This window comes from Trachinotus anak, unplaced genomic scaffold (assembly GCF_046630095.1).
Source record: "Trachinotus anak isolate AG129_WGS33_773 ecotype Australia unplaced genomic scaffold, CSIRO_AGI_Tana_v1 ptg000025l, whole genome shotgun sequence".
Taxonomy (NCBI): Eukaryota; Metazoa; Chordata; class Actinopteri; order Carangiformes; family Carangidae; genus Trachinotus; species Trachinotus anak.
In genome coordinates, this window is record NW_027273876.1 from 2676935 (window position 1) to 2695217 (window position 18283).

The 18283-nt window shown below is 41.9% G+C and overlaps 1 protein-coding gene across 18 annotated transcripts in view; it reads right to left on the minus strand.

The window, feature by feature from the left end:
• Nucleotides 1–18283, minus strand: part of LOC139608305 (microtubule-associated protein tau-like) — a 32200-nt gene that overhangs the window by 9170 nt on the left and 4747 nt on the right. For 4 of the 18 annotated variants that reach the window (XM_071461915.1, XM_071461900.1, XM_071461906.1 and 1 more), the window contains exons 2-11: nt 12299–12464; nt 8948–9034; nt 7819–7908; nt 6136–6159; nt 3337–3371; nt 2159–2299; nt 1905–1971; nt 1753–1791; nt 1254–1510; nt 380–472 (exon numbers count right to left, since the gene is read on the minus strand). In XM_071461915.1, coding sequence (XP_071318016.1) covers nt 380–472; nt 1254–1510; nt 1753–1791; nt 1905–1971; nt 2159–2299; nt 3337–3371; nt 6136–6159; nt 7819–7908; nt 8948–9034; nt 12299–12446 — 981 coding nt within the window. In that variant the 5' untranslated portion in view covers nt 12447–12464. Of the gene's footprint in view, nt 1–379; nt 473–1253; nt 1511–1752; nt 1792–1904; nt 1972–2158; nt 2300–3336; nt 3372–6135; nt 6160–7818; nt 7909–8947; nt 9035–12298; nt 12465–12587; nt 12976–15238; nt 15668–18283 lie in introns of those variants that run through there. The other 14 variants (XM_071461917.1, XM_071461907.1, XM_071461914.1 and 11 more) reach the window with 12 other exon arrangements.

Genomic DNA, 18283 nt, shown 5'->3' on the forward strand with positions numbered 1-18283 from the left:
TCAGATGTGACTGCTTTTGCCAGAGTTTGCACACACGGTACATACACTTTGTTTTGTTTGTACTTTAACACAAAAATGTCCATACGAATTAAACAGTATCATACTAAATAACATATTACAGATGTCAGCTTTAATGCGTTAAAGTAGTTGGCTTTGTCTACGTGCACCTTGAGCTTTTAGTGTTAATATTTAAATATCTGAATGTCTTAATATCGAGCAGATTGTGATCATATTCTTCTTCTGATCATGTATATCAACATGGAGAGCACAAACAAAAGAGCACTTTATTTATTTATTTTTTACCAAAAGCTGGTTTTGATGATCATAACTGCAGAGATACTCAAGAGTCTGGTGTTGAGTTCATCCCTCAGTTACTCACATTGCCGCCACCGGGTACATGTTTGATATTGTCTTTGGAGCCACACTTAGACTGGACATTACTATAGTCCACCTTCTGATCAAGGACTTGTACCTGGAAGAATGAAAACGTCAGCTTTTAGATGTAGAGATAGTGGAAAGGAGGGTTTGACACATGAGCTTGAACCTACGTCAGCTGGTGCTGCAGTGGTTTGTGTGTGAGCGCATGCACTTCGTCAATCTGTGCATTTGACTTGAAACTGATTATGTTCAGATTTCCTCTCATTTCCTTTAACAGTCAATAAGAAGACCAAGAACAACAACAGGACCAAATACAGGAAGGTAATCACTGCAATCAGAGAGGAGACAAGTAAAAACCACAAGTCCACAAAACAGTGTTGGTTCTGATTAAGACGCAGCCTCAGTTTTTCGGCTCATCTCTTCTTCTTTGATCAGAAATAAATCATTTATTTTGGTCCATAAATATCACAACACAACTTCCTCTCAGTTTCAGCTGTGAAACATTTGACACGTGACTGTGTCCTGCACAGAAGTAGAGCAGAGACTTGCAGAGCTTCTGAAGCTAAAATAACCTCACACACTCATCAACCAGAAAACAAATGGCACACGTGCTTGCACAAGCTCACACTCTGAGCACGCTGCACTGTAGATGAGACAACGCCAAACGTTTCTCACAGCAGCTCTGGAAGCAGAAATATTCTGATTGGCTGATTCAAATCTCAGTGGGTGGAGCCCAAAAAACAATAAGATTATTTTTGCCTCCACAGCAACATAAATGGATCTAAAAAGTCCCGTCTGCACAGAGCAGCAGAGGCTCGGGCTGTGGGCAGTCTGAGGTGTACTCAATGTCAGCGTTAGAGCCGGAGGAAGGTTACCTTTCCACCGCCGGGCTGGTGCTTGATGTTCTCTGTGGAGCCGATCTTGGACCTGACGTTCTTCAGGTCCGGCATTGGTGCTGCAGCAGCCGCCAGAGGCGCCGGCGGGCGGCTTTTCATCGAGCCTGGGGATTTGGGCGTAGAACGCACCACCGCGACCTTCTTCACTTTGTTGGCCTCAGCTGCCGCCTTCGCAGTGAGTGCTTGGCTAGAGGGGGATTTGGGAGTACCAGGGCTGCTCTGTCCACTCTGGGCATCTTAAGCAACCGGAGAAGCAACGGGTCAAAGGTTTTAAACATGTCATTGGTCATGGAGGAAAGAAAAAGAATAATAATAAATCATAAAAATAAAAATCAACTAGGCACTATCTTGGCTAAAAGCTGACCAAGTTTGATCCAGGTCAGACCGGATCAGACTGTGGCATTGAGGCCATGCAGGGCTGAAGGTAATCTCTAATTACATCTCTAATGATTAGCATTTTTTTTTTTTTCTTTTTTACCTTTATCAATTTTTGGAGTGGGAGGTTTCTTGGCACTAGCTGTATCACAAAAAATATGATATCATAAGTAATCTGTCATTCTTACTCCTTATAAAATGACATAAATGAAAATGAAAAGAATTCATATTAAATGTAAAATCCTGAATCCGTACCTGGTTGAGCTGCAGGTTTTGCAGAAGTTTTGGCTCCTGGAGTTTGAGACTTTGCACCAGCAACACCCTGAAAATGAACAACAGACATTTAGATGCAGCAGCTACTTTTATTCGACTGTCTTTTAACCCAGTGTCGGTCAGGATTCAACATGTTTGGACAAGAGGTCAAAGAACAGCGAGGGTCAAACATCCTTTCTAAAAACCTGAACTCAGATCAGGTCTAAACTCTAGGCTGCATTCAGACCTGTACTTACTCCGGGCTGCCTGGGCCCTGTGCTGCCGGTTTTAACTGGAATGGAGCTGTGGCCGTTTCGGGAGGAAGCGTGTGTTTTGTTGCCCTTGGTGACTATGGATGGTCTTTTAAGGGAAGAGGTTGGTTTGGTGGCAGTTTGAGTCTTTTTTCATGAGGAGGGAAAATGAATGAAAAACAAAAGTTCCAATGACAGTGACCAAAAAACAGAAGAATGATTTAACAAATGAAAAATGAAAAGAATATGATGGAATGAATACGATGTTAAAGGATCGTTAAGGTTTATTAGAACTTTGGTCTTATTTTTGTAGTTCTGGACTTCATTTCTGACAGCCGTGATGATACTGTACTCAACAAAGTAATGGCTCAGATCTGAAAACACAAAAACACGTCACCTTCAAAAACAGCGTATGACCATTACTGCTGTATCACTGCTGCAACCGTGGCAACTGACGCAACCCCTATGATAAAGTTTTGTTTAGGGACAAATACTACTCACCTAAAGGAATACTTGGGAAATATGTTTATTTGCTTCAGAGTTAGAGGAGAAGCTTGTTATCACTCGTGTCTGAATGTTAAACTGGAGACAATTAGCTTAGCTTAGCTTAGCTTAGCTTAGCATAAAGACTGGAAAGGAAGGAAGACTACAGAAACAGTCTAGTGCTCGTAGGTGGATTTTCTTACCTTTGGACAAAGCCAGCAAGCTTTCTACCCCTGTTTCTACTCTTCATGCTAAGCTAAGCTAACTAGCTGCCGGCTGAGGCTCCAGATACATTGTACAGAGACGAGAGAGGCATCACTTTTCTCATCTAATGAACAGCAATTTCTTGCATCCAAGTCACAAACTTTGTTGACGCCACTCTGATTACAACATGATTCGTCTTTCACCTCTGCTCCTGTCAGACGGTCGTAATTCACAAGGCCACTAGAGGTCCTCGTCATTTTAGGCATTTAAACAACGGCTAATTCTGTTGTTCTTGTCTCCAGCCTCAAAACACGAGCAGTCAGATGATCAGGCAGAACGTAAACAAGTTAACAATACATGATCGAGACCATTTTATCTGACGGTAAAAGTAAAGATGGACAAAACGCCAAAAATAAGACCCATGTTTTAATAAATAAGAATGATCCTTTAAATGTAAACAAATGAGAGACACAACTACACTAAAGCTGGTCACATACCTTGTCCAGGGAGCCGTTATCCATCTTTGCTTGAGCTACAGAAAAGAGAGAAAAGAATAAAAAAAAATTTTTTTTAAGTTTAATATCTATAATTACTTTTTTTAATCCAACCGAGTGAAATAAACACTTTTTGCTTCCAAGTGTGTGTCTATTTACATTCACATGGCAAAAATAAATGAAGTGAAACAGGTGATGGAGGGTATGCAGCATGCAACGTGACCCGTAATGCACACATAGTGCAAGTGGAAATCAAGAAAGTGGTTTTTTGGGGGGCTGCATAACCAGCAGAGTGAGCAGAGATGGAGAGATGAAACAAAAAGCTAAAGTGGGGAGGGAGGACAACAAGCTACTCCTCAGGTCAAAGTTACCGTCCATAGAAAAATTCAGAGGGAGAGTGCTGCATAACATACGGTAGAAGCTGCGTTGTAAATCAAACAAGTGGAAGGAGTTAACTGAGGAGGGCTGGTTCTGAACTGGTGAACATGACAGCAAACAGACCTTTGAAAATAGCGACCGGCACCAAAGACTTTCTGGCTGGAGAGCTTTGGGGGGGTGTTTTCTGGAGTTCAGCGGTGCCGGTGGTCTGAGCCACACTGCTCCTCATCTCTGAGTCATTAGAAATGTCAGGCTTTGAATAGCTGGCCCTATGTAACGATGAGTCACTGCTGCTGTTTTCAGCTGCCGTGTCAGATGGCATTTTGGTTAAAAGGCTGTCCTTCTCCGAAATGTCCCTACTGCTATTTTCTGGATCATCTTCTGGATGAGACTCAAAACTAGATTGTGACAGACTTTGGGTTTTAGGGGTCTGTTGTGTTTCTGGAGCGACATTTCTGCTTCCAGAGGCACTGCAGGACTTTACAGCTGCACCATCACCAGTCAGTCCATCCTTTATTTGTTCAGAGACGAGTTCCTGTCCTTGATTAACCCACAACTTTCGTTCTCCGATGGACGTAAGGTCTTCCACAGCCGTGCTCCTGACTAAAGACGGATTGTTGATTTCAGTCAGGCACTCGGAGGCGTCCAGGCTGATCGCCCTCTGAGGGTCCACAGCTCCGGTCCACTCTGGGCTCCCCCTGCTGGCCTGCCCATCCCGTCTAACCTCTGACCTGCAGCTGAGGTCTTCAGAGGCCCATAAAGAGTCACTCAGCCTCTTCCCACACTCTCCCACCGCCTCGTTTCCTGGGTCCTGGGGGCAGGAAGCTCCCATGAAGTCAACGCCCTCCCCGGCTCCGGCTACAGCAGGCTTTGATCCGTCGCCCACAAACACGAACTCACTGTGGACTCCAGTGCCAGGCTTTGCTAATTTGTTTGGAAAGCAGATTAATGATGACATTCACAGCACTTGTTTGCCATCTCCCCATTGAAAGAAAAAATAAAGAAGAGATGTCCAGAAGGAAAATAATAGACACTTGTCTCATTGACCAGAAAAAAACCAAAGATCTATAAACGGTGATATGCAAGACTCATGAACAGAGAAGTGATTAATGGTGGTTGGTTTGTAAAGAAAATTCTTGAGTTCACATCAAAATAAAATGAAATGGAAATGGACAGTAATGCATCACACCGGGGTGACGGACAACAGATGATGCATTCCAGTGAACATAATGAACAACAGACCACTGAAATATGCATTTTCACAACAAGGTGATTAAAATGTGAACGTCTTTCTGATCTGCTTCTGACTGTCAAACATAATATACTCCCCCCAAAATACTTTGAACTTAATACCGAAGAACCAAAAGAAATCTGTACAGTATGGAGTCGGGAGTGTGCCAAGTAATTATAGAGTAATTATAACCTTTGACAGTGTTTAATATTGATTCATCGATATATTTATAAAAATCATTATAAATCTATTCACTCAATTAGCACTCAGGCACCTGAAGTATCTCTTTTAAATCTGATGGCATTTTAACAGATGGTATTTATTGTAATTGTTAAAATTATTGTGAAAATTATTTTCTATTGTTTTATAGTTTATGGTTTTTTGTTAAGCTTTTATTCTTTTTTATTCTAAAGTGTGGAGAAGAACTGTGGGTCTGTTACTGCAGGATAACTGGTCACATTACACACAGTCATTTGGTGCATTTTCAATATAAAAATATATTTTAGTGCAGTTTACAATCGAAGAGAGTCGTGTTTAAATTAAATATGTAATATGACATGTAATTCTACTCAAATAAATTTTTTCCCTCATACTCTAGAACAACGTGCAGTGAAAACATCTCCACCTTAAAGAAAAGCAATTTTAAAAAAGGAGAAAATTTAGAATGATTCTAGTATTAAGTCAAAATAGATATAAAGTAGGGGGACATAATAGCAGCACATTGATAAAAGCAGGTAAAATATTTCAAAATTTTATATTATTTTATATATATAAAATATACAAAAGACTAAATTTGAATTTTTACTATTTGAATAGTTTAGCTAATTGGCAAATGTAATTATCTTTTTTATAATTTTTTTTTAAACTTTTACTTGATTATTGTGTCATATAAATGCAAAATGAATCAATCAATTAATAACGACTTTTTAAAACAATGGACGCATCTGTCAGCAGATTATATTTAAACTCTGTAAAAGTCTATAAATATTCAGGTGGGTCACTCCAGACTCTTTGATCCCGGAACAATATAATAAATCTATGTGGAGCACGCTGTAAAAGACTGATAGCAGAGAACAGCTGCCTCTTCTCTGGGTTACTGTCCGCCCACCTGTTCTTATAAGCGTAGTCATCTCTATCTCCTGCAGTAAATAAACACAGCCTAAGTGCGATCAATAAGACATAAAGCAGCCTACCTGTTGAAGCTGCTCCTCCTGCTGCTGATGGAACATGATGAGACAGATGGAAAGACATGAGAGCGTGGTCAGTAATGAGTTTCTGTCATTCATGACTGATTAATACACTCACTGCAAAGAAATCAATAAAAGCCCACATACAGCGCGTCCTGGGTTAATGCACAAAGCCCGAAGCAAATAACAGTTAGATAAATATATCATTCAAAATCATAGGGATGAATATGCAAAGGCACAGAGCGACCGGGTTTCCACAGTTTTTATTCAAGTCCTGCGTGGTGCAGCAGTACCACACCTAAGCTGGTGCTCCATGTGGTACTTCAGCTGTTTTTAACATTATTCTGGCGTTCTCCACGACTGGGAGCGCTGCATCTGTTTAACAGATCACAGGAGTCTTAAATCTGCCTGCGGTTTGGCCATTGCTTTCATTCTGAAATAGCCAGGATGTAACCATCTTTTTGTTTAAAAAAAGGACATATTTGGAGTCTGCTCATGATCATGTTGCAGCTCTGAGAGGAGTCAGAATATCAACGGCCCGAGCAAGCATGAAAAAAAACAAAGAACGAAGCCAAAGAGAAAACAAACCCAAACAAACTTTTTTTTCCCCAAACCATGATGCTGAAAGAAAAAGATAGTGAGCTTCGTTTTACATTCAGGACAAACACAAGAGCAGCAGGAAGCTTTGGTCGTAAAACCTGAAGCAGCAGCCTGACATGTTGGAAAATACAGAGTGTGCTTTCTGGCTGAGAGTTAAATGAGACGATCGATATCACCCTCATGTCAAAGCCACAGTCAGCAACTGGTTAGCTTAGCTTAGCACAAACACTGGAACCAATGGGATACAAGCAGCCCTAAAGCTTTCTAATAAACACCTTATATCTTGTTTATTTAATGTGTAAGAAAGCTGAAGTGTAACAAAGTGGTGGTTTTATGAAGGTTTTATGAAGCTTGGCAACTTCAAGATGACAACAGGAAGTTACTGCTCTCAGCCAAGAAAGAGCTCCTTTTTACACTTTATTGTGTTGTTTAAAAAGTAAGTTACAACTTATTAGTTGATTTGCTGCTTTTTCTGTTTTATTGCACAGTAAACTGAACATCTTTAAAAACAAGACAAAACAAAACGAGTAATCTGATGACATGACCTCTGATGACATCTGATGAAAGAGAGAAAATTCACCTGCATGTAATTAGCTATAATAAAGCTTCTCAAATGTAAGAACTCTCTGCTTTTATTGGTCAATCCAAAAATAATCAGTTGGCTATAATGCAGTACAACTAACTGACGTCACCTTGTGTGCATTCTTCACTGTTTTATGATGTTTTATAGAGAAAATGATTCATTAATTAATAGAGAAAATAGTCATTAGTTGTAGCCCTATTCAAAGGTGAAAAAAATATACCCAACTGTGTTAATAAGTGATCTTTAGAGGTGCTTACACAGAGCCAGGCTAACTGTTTCCCTTTCTTTCCAGTCTTTATGCTAAGCTAAGCTAACTGGCTACTGGCTGTGGCTTCATATTCACCACACAGACATGAGAGTGGTGTTGATCCTCTCACTCTTGGCAAGAAATCCATTATTCATATTTCCCAAAACGTTCAAGCTGTTCTGGGGGAAAGAAGCTAGAAAAAGAAAGGGATGCAGAAGCAGCTGAAAAAGGAGCGAGGGCTCAAACACAGGAGGCGTACCGAGCTGCCCCTCGTCTCCACACGAGGCGCTCTCCACGTCTGAGAGCGAGGCCGCGGCTTCAGCACCGCCCGTCTCTGCAGACGTCTCCACTGTGGGATAAACGGATGTCAGTCACTTTATTTATTATTTATTAAGCTCTTTTAGCTTCCGCCACAGCGGCTGTTAGTCCTCCTGAGGCTCCACGCTCTCAACATACATCATAAAATAAATACACACACACACAAAAAAAGCAATGTTCAGTTTAATGAAGTTACTTAATAAACATGCAGCTGGTCAGAGAACGAATGAGGTGCACCTGATAATGTCACTTTCATTATAAACAGGAGGAGCCAGGACACTACACTGGGCATCTTAGAACGAGTCTGGCAGCCTTGTTCTGGATTAGCTGAATTAGCCGGTGCAGATCTTTCTTGTTTGCAGCAGCATCATATGACTCCACATGAATTAAAAATATTCTCCATGACTGATGAAGTGACAGAAGAAGAAATTAGGAGTCTTTAAACCCTAAATCTCAACCTCTTCAAGCCTCCTCAGCTAAATCCTCTCCCGACCTCATGTCGGGTCACTTGTGGTATTTCTCATGTTCACACACTCAGGAGCTGTTTAACAGATCAAGGAGCCCCTTCACCGCTGACGGCCCCCCCCCCCACTACTCTTTGGACAAACTGTCACGCTCAGTGTTCATGATCAAAGCGTAGCCTGACCCCGACCGGCTCTGTGTGGCTGGTTCTTACAGCCACACAGAGCCGGTGTTTTCCACGTCAGCCAGCGGAGCTGTGCTGGTTCTGCATGTTCGCCGGGTAATGGGCTCTTATTGCACTTTGTCTGTAGTGACAGCAGCTACATGTGCCTCACTTTCACCACCAGGCTATAAATACCAGACAAATTAGCAGCTTCAAAGCATACATTAGCAAACAGGCAAGAAGGGTTAGAGTTAGGAAAACTGTGAAATCAACAAACCAAGATTCACATTTCTGCAAAAAACGCCTCTGAAACAAAAGGAAGGTTGTTTGTAAAAGAGGAGAAAATGAAGTGATAATCTGCACACATGCTGAATGAGGGTTAATTTGCATTAATGCAGTCTTTGGTTTTCAAGCTTCAGGACATGAGGAGAGCGGGCGGGCGTACCGGGTTTCGCCTCGTCATCACCGCTCTCTGCCTGAGAGAGTTCAGACACAGACTTCAGCCCGTTCTCGGTGAGCGTCGCCTCACTGTCTGTGGATCAAAGGTAAACTGGGGTGATCATGAAGGAAACTGACAACGGCAGGCGACACCGGTGAAACCAACCACATCTGATGTTCATGTGAGCTGAGAAATAAAAATTACATGGATAAAACCTTTTTTAGCTGCTGAATCCAGATTTGTGAAAAGTGTTTGCTCAGATGTTTCAGGGAATAAGAACAAGAACAAACCAGAAAAATCTTACTTAAAGGAAAGTGTTACATGTTAAAGCAGACCTGTTCGGAAAAAATTAATTATGACATCATTTTGGGTTAATGATGTTTAGATAATAAACCTTCACAGGAAATGTATGTTACACAGCTCAAACAGACTGATTTACCTCCACTACAGCCAGAGTGTCACTGGAATACATCATAACACAGAAAAGATCAACTTTAAACTATGTTAAGATATCAGCTTGAGGGAATAAATCAAGATCGAGTCTTGTTTTACAACATGAATTACAACACTGTTCATGATGGACAAGAGTCGCCTGCAGGACGCTGAAGTTCTGAAACTACGCTGTGTTCAGGTCTTATCAGAGTTACTGTAAATACCAGTTTCTGACTTTAACATAGTGTTAATGTAAATATCAAGACCACAAGACTGAGAATCTAAAACAAATCCAACGCATTGACCCATAATGACAGTGAAGTGCCAGAAACCTTCATTGTTCAATGCAATCAGACACAAATTCTATAAATACAGAAGTGCAACACATCACAGAGAACATCAAACAAATTCAGAAAACACACACACTGCAAATGCTCACAACACAACCAAATACAAAAAACGACAACCGACACAGAAAGTGATGAACCTGACCCCGACGCACGAGGGTCACAGTCGGGTTCATCACTTCTCGTTTCCCCTGGAAACGCTTCTGTTGTGCTGTCAGTATTTGCAGCAGGTGTGTTGTCGAATTGATGACAATGTTTTCTGAATTTGTGTTTTCTTACGTTGTTGCAGTGTGTTGAGCTCTCAGGGCCACCGTAGATTCACAGTCACAGTATGTATAATTCAGACCTGAAGTAACTAAACCACCTTTAAACTCATAAAACACAAATAAAGTTCCACACTTCGTTCAGACTAACCTCTCACTACAAACACTACCACTGCACCTCTACACTACGTCTTCTACTGAGGCGACCAATCAGATACTCACTGTGTGTTTCACTGCTGTTTACCTCTGCAGGCGGCCCTGACTCTGCGCACCGCTTCCTGTTTGCGTACGAGACGATGGAGAACGGGAACGGGGAGAACGACTGCACTAGTGAGGGCTGTAAACTGGGGAAAGCTAGGCTACGCACTAATTGGCCATATGGTTGATTGGGGGTTGGGGGAGAAAGAGGGAGACACGTTGCTGACAGGCCTGAAACTGACAATCTGTCAAAACTCTATTTATCTATTTTACCAACTCAAACACACTGGGCACCTCCCTCGACATGTCTCCGCTGGGTTTCACATTAATAATCGTCAGAAATCCTCCTGAAAAAGTGGACGTTTTCTGTGCAGCGTTCAGAGCCTGATTGTTTATGAGCTGAATCGGGAGCGAACAGTGGCTCAGGACGGAGACAGGGCTCGTTCTGAGGCTCTGACCCAGATGCCTGGATTACAGAGCACAGTGCAGCTGCAGTCAGGCTCTCAGGCCCAGTCAAGCATGTCTTGTATCCATTATGTAAAGAGGGATTAAAACAAAGCACAGTAGAAACTCTGGGTCCCGGCCTCTGCCCCGACTCTTCACACACACACACACACACACACACACACACACACACACACTCACTACAGTGACTTTTAGGAAACTGCACGAGGACATTTTCTCTTTGAGATCATTTCCTGGGATTAAATCTCCAACATGAAGCCTGAGAGACGGACAGGGGTTGAGTTGACCTTTAACCTGTGGACCCCAAAGTTTATCCACAAATCAGCTGGGTATGAGCAATTCATCAGTGGTTTAAACACACTGTAATGTAGTTTTAATCAGATTTAAAGTGTAGAGTAAATTTAAACAACATATTTTATGTAATTACAACTGTGTTATGTTATGATGTCATTCATTATCTCTTTATGTAACAATATCTAGTTATGGATGCAGCTACAGTTGTAGAGAATTACATCAATAAAAGTCTTTATATCACCTTACAACTACATTACAGTGTGTTTATTAAATGTTTATATACAGCTAATAAACGCTAAATTGGGGTTTTACTATCAAATGTGTATCTACATTTTATTTATGATAAAATTATGTCTGGGCTGAGTCACTATCAATTAATATCATTTATGAAATCATCAGGTCCAAACATCTAAAGCTTTAAATGAACCGTCTCCGTCCTGCAGCTCCAGTCTCATTACCTCGTTTCACCACCTTCACCTTCTCTCGATGCTGGTTATTTAACTGCTGCTAGATTTTTTTTTTTTTAAAAACTTTCAGCAGCAGATCTTTGATAATCAGGCTCCACTTCTTTAGGTTAAACTCCTTATGCAAATTCAGGAAGCAGCTTCTGTTAAGATTTTCAAATCTAGATTTAAATCTTTTTTTCCTCTCTGCTACAGTTTCACTGTCTGGGAGATGATTTCATGGATTCTGCTTTGTTAATGTTGCTCGGTCACGTTGATATATTATTATAGCATAATCAATAAAAACAAATGCTGTAAGTGGCCCTAAGTACTGTGGGTTATGTTTGTATTGTTTCATAATTATATGTGTGTCTAATACACATTCAAAACTTCACAGGAAATGTAAGCACCTGACAGATTAACCTGAATATATCTTGTATATCTTATTGTCTTCACATATTATTCATGCTGGACTTTTGGTTTCTGTTTTACATGCAGACATGTGACAAATGAATGGACGCAGACGCTGCAGTGCAGGACGTCAGTGGTCATTAAAGGGTCGGACGAAGATGACGTGAATCATGTGACGTCTTTCACAGTCACTAGATCTCAACCTCTTCCTGTGTCTCAGTACTGTCCCTCATCATCATCATCATCATCATCATCATCATCATCATCACCATCAAACCTCCAGTAGATTTTAAATCAGGTTGGTGCTGATGTCTTGACTGAATCTGGTCAAGACACTCGTCTCCATGACAAGATGATAGGAAGATATCTCTAACGATGTGTCATCTCTTCCTGTATCTGCCATGTTCTCCTTCACAGTTCAGTCGTATTCATTGGAAAACATTAACATTAAGGAAGCATCTTTTTATCGTCTGCACCAGTTTGTCTGTATTCCCCGTGTCTGACCTTTCATTTTGGCGTCTCCGGGGCTTCTGTGTCCCATCTGGACCCCGTTCTCCTGGTGGTGCTGGTCGTTGATGCTCATGTTGCCTAAGGAGGCGCTCATGGTGTCTCCAGAACTGTAGCTGTTCGAGGCGTTGTTCGCGTACTCCATTGCCAGTCGCAGGTCAGGCTGCAGAGGAGCACAACCCACAGCAACATCAGTGACAGAGGATCCGGACTGGATGTGTCTCATTACTAGGTTGTTGGACAAGTTAGAAATGTAACATGCAAAGCAGTTAACAAGAACAAACACCTGGTTCTAGAGATTAAATATAATGATGGCGCACTTCATGGACACTCCTCACTCTTCCGGACAACCCAGTCCGTCACCTCCAAATGTAAACAGACACTGTGTCTGTGAAAACCGGTTATTTATACATCCTGACGTGGGGTCGGGGCTTCATGTTACAGCCTCACTGATAAAAATAGTCCTTCCTGCTCATGTGCGCGGCGTCCTCACTTTCTAAACACCCGCTGCGACCCGCTCAGCCTGTGACAAAACTTGTGCAGCACTTGTGTTTCATTTGATGCCATGTTTCAGCACAGACTGAGTCATGACGACACTCATACTTCGTACTGTCCCACAGGAAGTAAACGCTACAGACCTGACATGCTCCCTCAACAGGCGAGATGTAAGTTGCGTCAAATCTCATAAAAAGAGGATTACATATCAGATTAAAGCCAAGCCTCTGGTTACATCAGCAGTTTTCAGCTTGAATCATATTATTTTTTCACTGCCCTCACACACAATCACTCTCTCTATCACACACACACACACACACACACACACACACACACACAAATGTATAACCCGAGCCAGTGCAGAGAGCTTATGGCATAATCAGTCTCGGCATCCAAACTGCTCTTTCCGTGTTTGTACGACCAGCTCCTGATCTACAGTTTCACCCTCATGCCCACTTTGGCACATGAACTGGACTCTGTTTAATCTCTCTGAGGTGCTGCTTAAAGCCTGAAGAAGGCAGTTTATACCATTAGTAAATTAAATTATCATGACTCACAATGATGTTAGAACTGGAAATGAATCTGAATTGTTTATATATTTGTCTTCTGCAGTGGTGGAAAGTAGCTAAGTAGTATATTCCTCTACATTTCAGGGGGTGATGTTGTTTTTCCTGCACTGGATTTTATTTGAGAGATATAGTGATGTGTTACTTTACAAATTAAGATTTTACATTAAAAAAGGTTCTTAACCTTTTTGGCTGTGACCTCTTACAAACTAGGGTCTATACTGAGATCCCTTCTCTTGTTGTTAGCAGTTTCGCCGAAGTGATTTTTCTCCTTTTAAATAACTGTTTAAAGGAGCTATTTGTAAGTTTTGCTATTGCTACGTAGCCAATGTTAGCATTGATAGATGTTAACTTACCAGTCTAGAACAAACGTTGCAAGTTGAGCATCAAACCCTCAACCCTCTTGTTTTGTTTTCTATTTCAATCACTTCTTTTCTTCTACTGAAGTTAGCATGCTAACCAGCTAGCTCCAGCCTTGGTGGCCTGTCTCCTCACTTTCCGATACCGAGTCACTGCAGCGTACGGTCTGCTCTGCAGAAGTAGCTGCTTATAATCTCTTGTACTGTAAATGCAACAATAGCTTAAGCTCTTGCCAAAACTGGTGAGTAAACAGTTGTTAATGCTAATGTTAGCTATGTAGCAATAGCAAAACTTACATATAGCTCCTTTAAGGCCCAAAGAAGAATGAAAACTGATTTTTTGCATCAGATCTTTGTTTTTTTCTAGGCCACATCCCTAAACTAGCTAACTGTATCCAAAATATAATAGGTACAAGTACTAACAAGCCAAATACTTTTACTGTAGATATTTTAAGTAGATTTAGCTGCACTGTAAAACTTCTGCACAGAACAGCAGGACTTGTAGTAGTAATGTAGTACTGAGGTCTTCCTCCACCACTGATCCTCTTTAAGCTTTTATTTAACACCACTGCAGCGCTGTGACTGCACCTGATGCAACTGACTCTTTACAGGCGGCAATGCCTAAAGTGTTGCTGTGGTTACTCCACCCAGTAAAACCTACTCTACAGCTGCACTTGGCTCAGCTATGTGACCTCCCCTCTGTGTACTTTCATATCTCCTGACCTTGGATCTTTACACAGCGTTCACTACTCAGCACAAACATCATGAATGGGACAAAGTGGAAACTAGACCAGGGGAGAAAATACTTTAAAAAGGAAAAATGAGAAGCAAAAATATCCTCAAATAAAAAGGTTAAAGGATAAATCTTAAAAGGAAACATTATTTGCAACAAATCCCATGAAAATAACCAAACCAAACACAATGAATGTCTCCAACTAACAAGTGTTATCTGTGCATCAGAGCTGGTTGTATCTTATTCCTCTGAACCACAGAGCTCCACTGTTTACAGAAACTATTAAAAACACATAATGAGCCACACTGTTGCACTTGGTGACATGTTCCTTCATCACCATGAACAAACACTGTAGTTTATCTTGTCTCAATCCCACACACACCATCCTGCTGCTGGAAAAACTCACTACAGCAACAAACATGGATTAATCCGCCACTGAAAATAGTCCCCGATAAATGCACTATTTCTTCCTGTTTGCATATCGTTTGCTGAAAGCCACAGTGCCCACCTGTTTCAGGTAATTACTGAGCCTTTTTAAAAAAATAAACTATATATTTGTGAGTTGTTATTAAATATTTGCAACAACAAGTGAGCTCACTGCAGCCTGATAATCTGATGTATTTGCTGTTAAATCGAGTTCATGTTAGCCAGTTTCTGATTGGTAGGCGTCGTTATTTTCATCGCTCATCCATCCCGCCATCATTGTTTTCAGTTGGTACATGAGTAGCGGTTGTTAGTAGCAGGTAACTCACTGTTTGAAATTAATTTCTGTAAAGTGACTTACAACAACCTGCACAGCTGCACTGATTTCTCCCACGCTTGTCGACATTTTCGTGGCTTTATCTTTCGTCATTTTTCTGGCTCTGACACAGGAACATGACGTCCCCATTCCCTTTAATCTCAATCCTGCATAGAAAAACTCTGAACTGGTGGAATTTTTTTTTTCCAAACAGGCGAGCAGCAGCCGTCAGTCAGCTCAACACCAAACCCATCTGCCGAACAACTCTGAGACATGGGCAGCGATTCCCGGGTCTCACCCAGGCCAGGCTTGGGGCCGAGAGCCACAGCTGGGGAAGGGAAGCCGGACACTTTTTGGAGACAAACTAATGCATTGTTAGTTTCAGTCTTTTTGTGGGATGTGTTGACAGCAACAATAATATAGAATAAAACCAGTTCTATTCATTAAAAAAAAGTGCTAAGCAACATTTTTATAAAGTGGGCGGTCCCTCTATATTATCAATAGTAGAGTGACATTTGTGTGTCCCATAGAAATTCTGATGAATAGCGTACTCTCAGTCCTCACACACAGCTCCGGGACAAAACTCCTATTGTAACATTACACATGACAGAATCCAAACAAGAAGAGAGCTGCACCCTTGCCAACGAAGACAATCCCTCTGAGAGGCCGATCACTCTGCATCCGGGAGCTCGGTCGGTTAGAGAGCAAACAAACTCGAGGCTGATAAGAGCTAAGTCCTTCAGCTGATAAGTGTGTGTACAGAGGAAATGTGGATTGCTCTGTATCATGGTTATATGACAGGAGCTGGTTTAATGCTCAGGTAAAGAACAAAATGCTGTTTCTTCTCTCAGAACTCTGCAAACTAAAGACACCAGTTCTTCACTGTGTTGACACAGACAGGACCAGACGCTCTTCATGATTTGCTCTGGGACAAAACACACACACAAATTTCACCTGCTGCAGAAAGGGAACGTGACAGCCGTCTTTGTCGCAGCTTCATGAGGGGGAAAAGGCTGAGAGGTCTGCTGATGCAGCCTGTCCCTCTCAGGGGCGTGTGAAAATGTAATCTTGGCACAGGCCCCCGGCTCTGCAAGGAGCCCGGTCAACAAGGATGTTGACACGGCTCCAGGAGCATGCAGCAAGACATGCAGCCTGAAACTGTGTGTGTGCAAAGTGTGATGCCCCAAAGTGGAGCAAAATATGGAAACTGGAAACTTCTGGACTTTTCTCAAGTCTGAGAAACTAAACCTTAAAATATGACAGTGACGTCATCAGAGTTATTCAGCTTTCATTTATTTTACTTTACAAACAGAGGTTAAAGACGTGGATTTACCATGAGGGGATGGTCAAACACAAACAGCTGCATTATGGGAAATTTATGATTCAGGGTCTTTAGGTTAATTGTTTCTGCAACAAACAGTTATTTTCATTATTGAGTAACCTGCTGATTTTGTTCTTGATTAAAGTATCAGAAAACAGTTAGTTATACAAAACCAGTCATTTGATCAGTTTGTGTCCTCTTTTTTAACATTTATCAGACCAAACAACTTTACATTAATGTAGGAGATGATCTACAGACTAAATGCTAATAAACATAATCATTAGTTACAGTTACACATTAATCAATCAATCGATTATTGCATGGCAGAGACTGTAATTGAGCCTTAAAACACGTGTCTTTGGGGGAGAGGGTGTTAAAGGGTTTATCTATATTTGTTTTGCTGGAGCAACAAACCAAATGATGATCATCATAAAGACTAAGAAAAGCAGAAAATCCTCCCATTTCAATTTGAAAAATGATTTTAATTATTAATCTGTTTGGTTTTCTGGGTCCAGCTTCGAAAAATGTGAGGATTTGCTGCTTTTCTGTGTTTTACATTATTTTGAACTGAAGCTTCTGGGGCTGTGAGAAACTGTGATGAACATCTGTCTCTGTTTTTAGACATTTTACAGACCAAACGACGACTCAATCGACTGGAAAAATGAATAATGAAAATAATCTTCAGTCGCAGCCACGGATCAATCGACTTATTGTTTCAGCTCTGCTGCATCTCACAGACTCCAGCTGAAGCTTCATAAATACGACGTCTTCAGGGAGCAGCGTGGACGTCAAAGGGTTTATCTGTGAAATGTTCAATTTGCTTGTATCGACTGGCCAACAATTGAAAAACAAAGATATTGCATTCACATGGACAGAAAACATTGTTTCATTTCACATCGTGGTTTCGGTGCTGAACCGGATCAGACCCACAAACAAAGGGGTCTGTCTGGATCTGTGTCTGCCTGCTCGCTCACCAGCGCTGCTCGCAGCTCAGCTGAGAGACGAGGATGCTGCTCTCATGCTCCACTGCCTCTGTATCTCTGACCTACTTTTCCTCATCATTCCCTCTCTCCGAGCCCTCGCCCAGCCTCCCAGCCCCCGGCCGCCACAGACCGACTCTACCTTTCTAATGTGGGCCCGGCCCCTGGAGTGGAGGGGCAGGAGGTGGAGCCCGTTTCCGTTTCGCCCTCCGTCTAAACGCTGGAGGGGAAACATCTCGCAGGGCCGGCCAGACGCACATGTTCAGGGGCAACACAGCCACATTTTCCATCTTTGTTTTCACACCTCCAGGACGTCACCACGCCCTGCTACCTCCACCACATCCTGCTCTCAGTCTGAAGACGCTGCAGCCACTTCAAACTGTCTCACATAATCAAAGCCAGACTTTCAGTTGAGGGGTGACGACACGTCACAGCGTCGCTGAGGCTCAAATCTGTCAGCGAGGAATTCAAACTATGAGGAAGTCTTCTGATGTGTTCACGGTGCAGAGTGTTAAGTAATCAGATGCTGCAGCTGCTGCACGTTTCAATATGTGCACAAGTCCTGGAGCTACACAATCTGATCCACCCCACACACACACACACACACACACACACACACACACACACACACACTGGTGCTACTGGTGCAATGAGCCAAAGTCCTCCATCAGCATGGAGCCAATTAACTGAGCACAGGAATGCAGTTTAAAGCCCGCCGTGGCATTTCTTCTTCTCTTTAACGAGACAACGCAATCAGGAGAAAGACGTCCGAGAAGCTTCTTTTGTCAA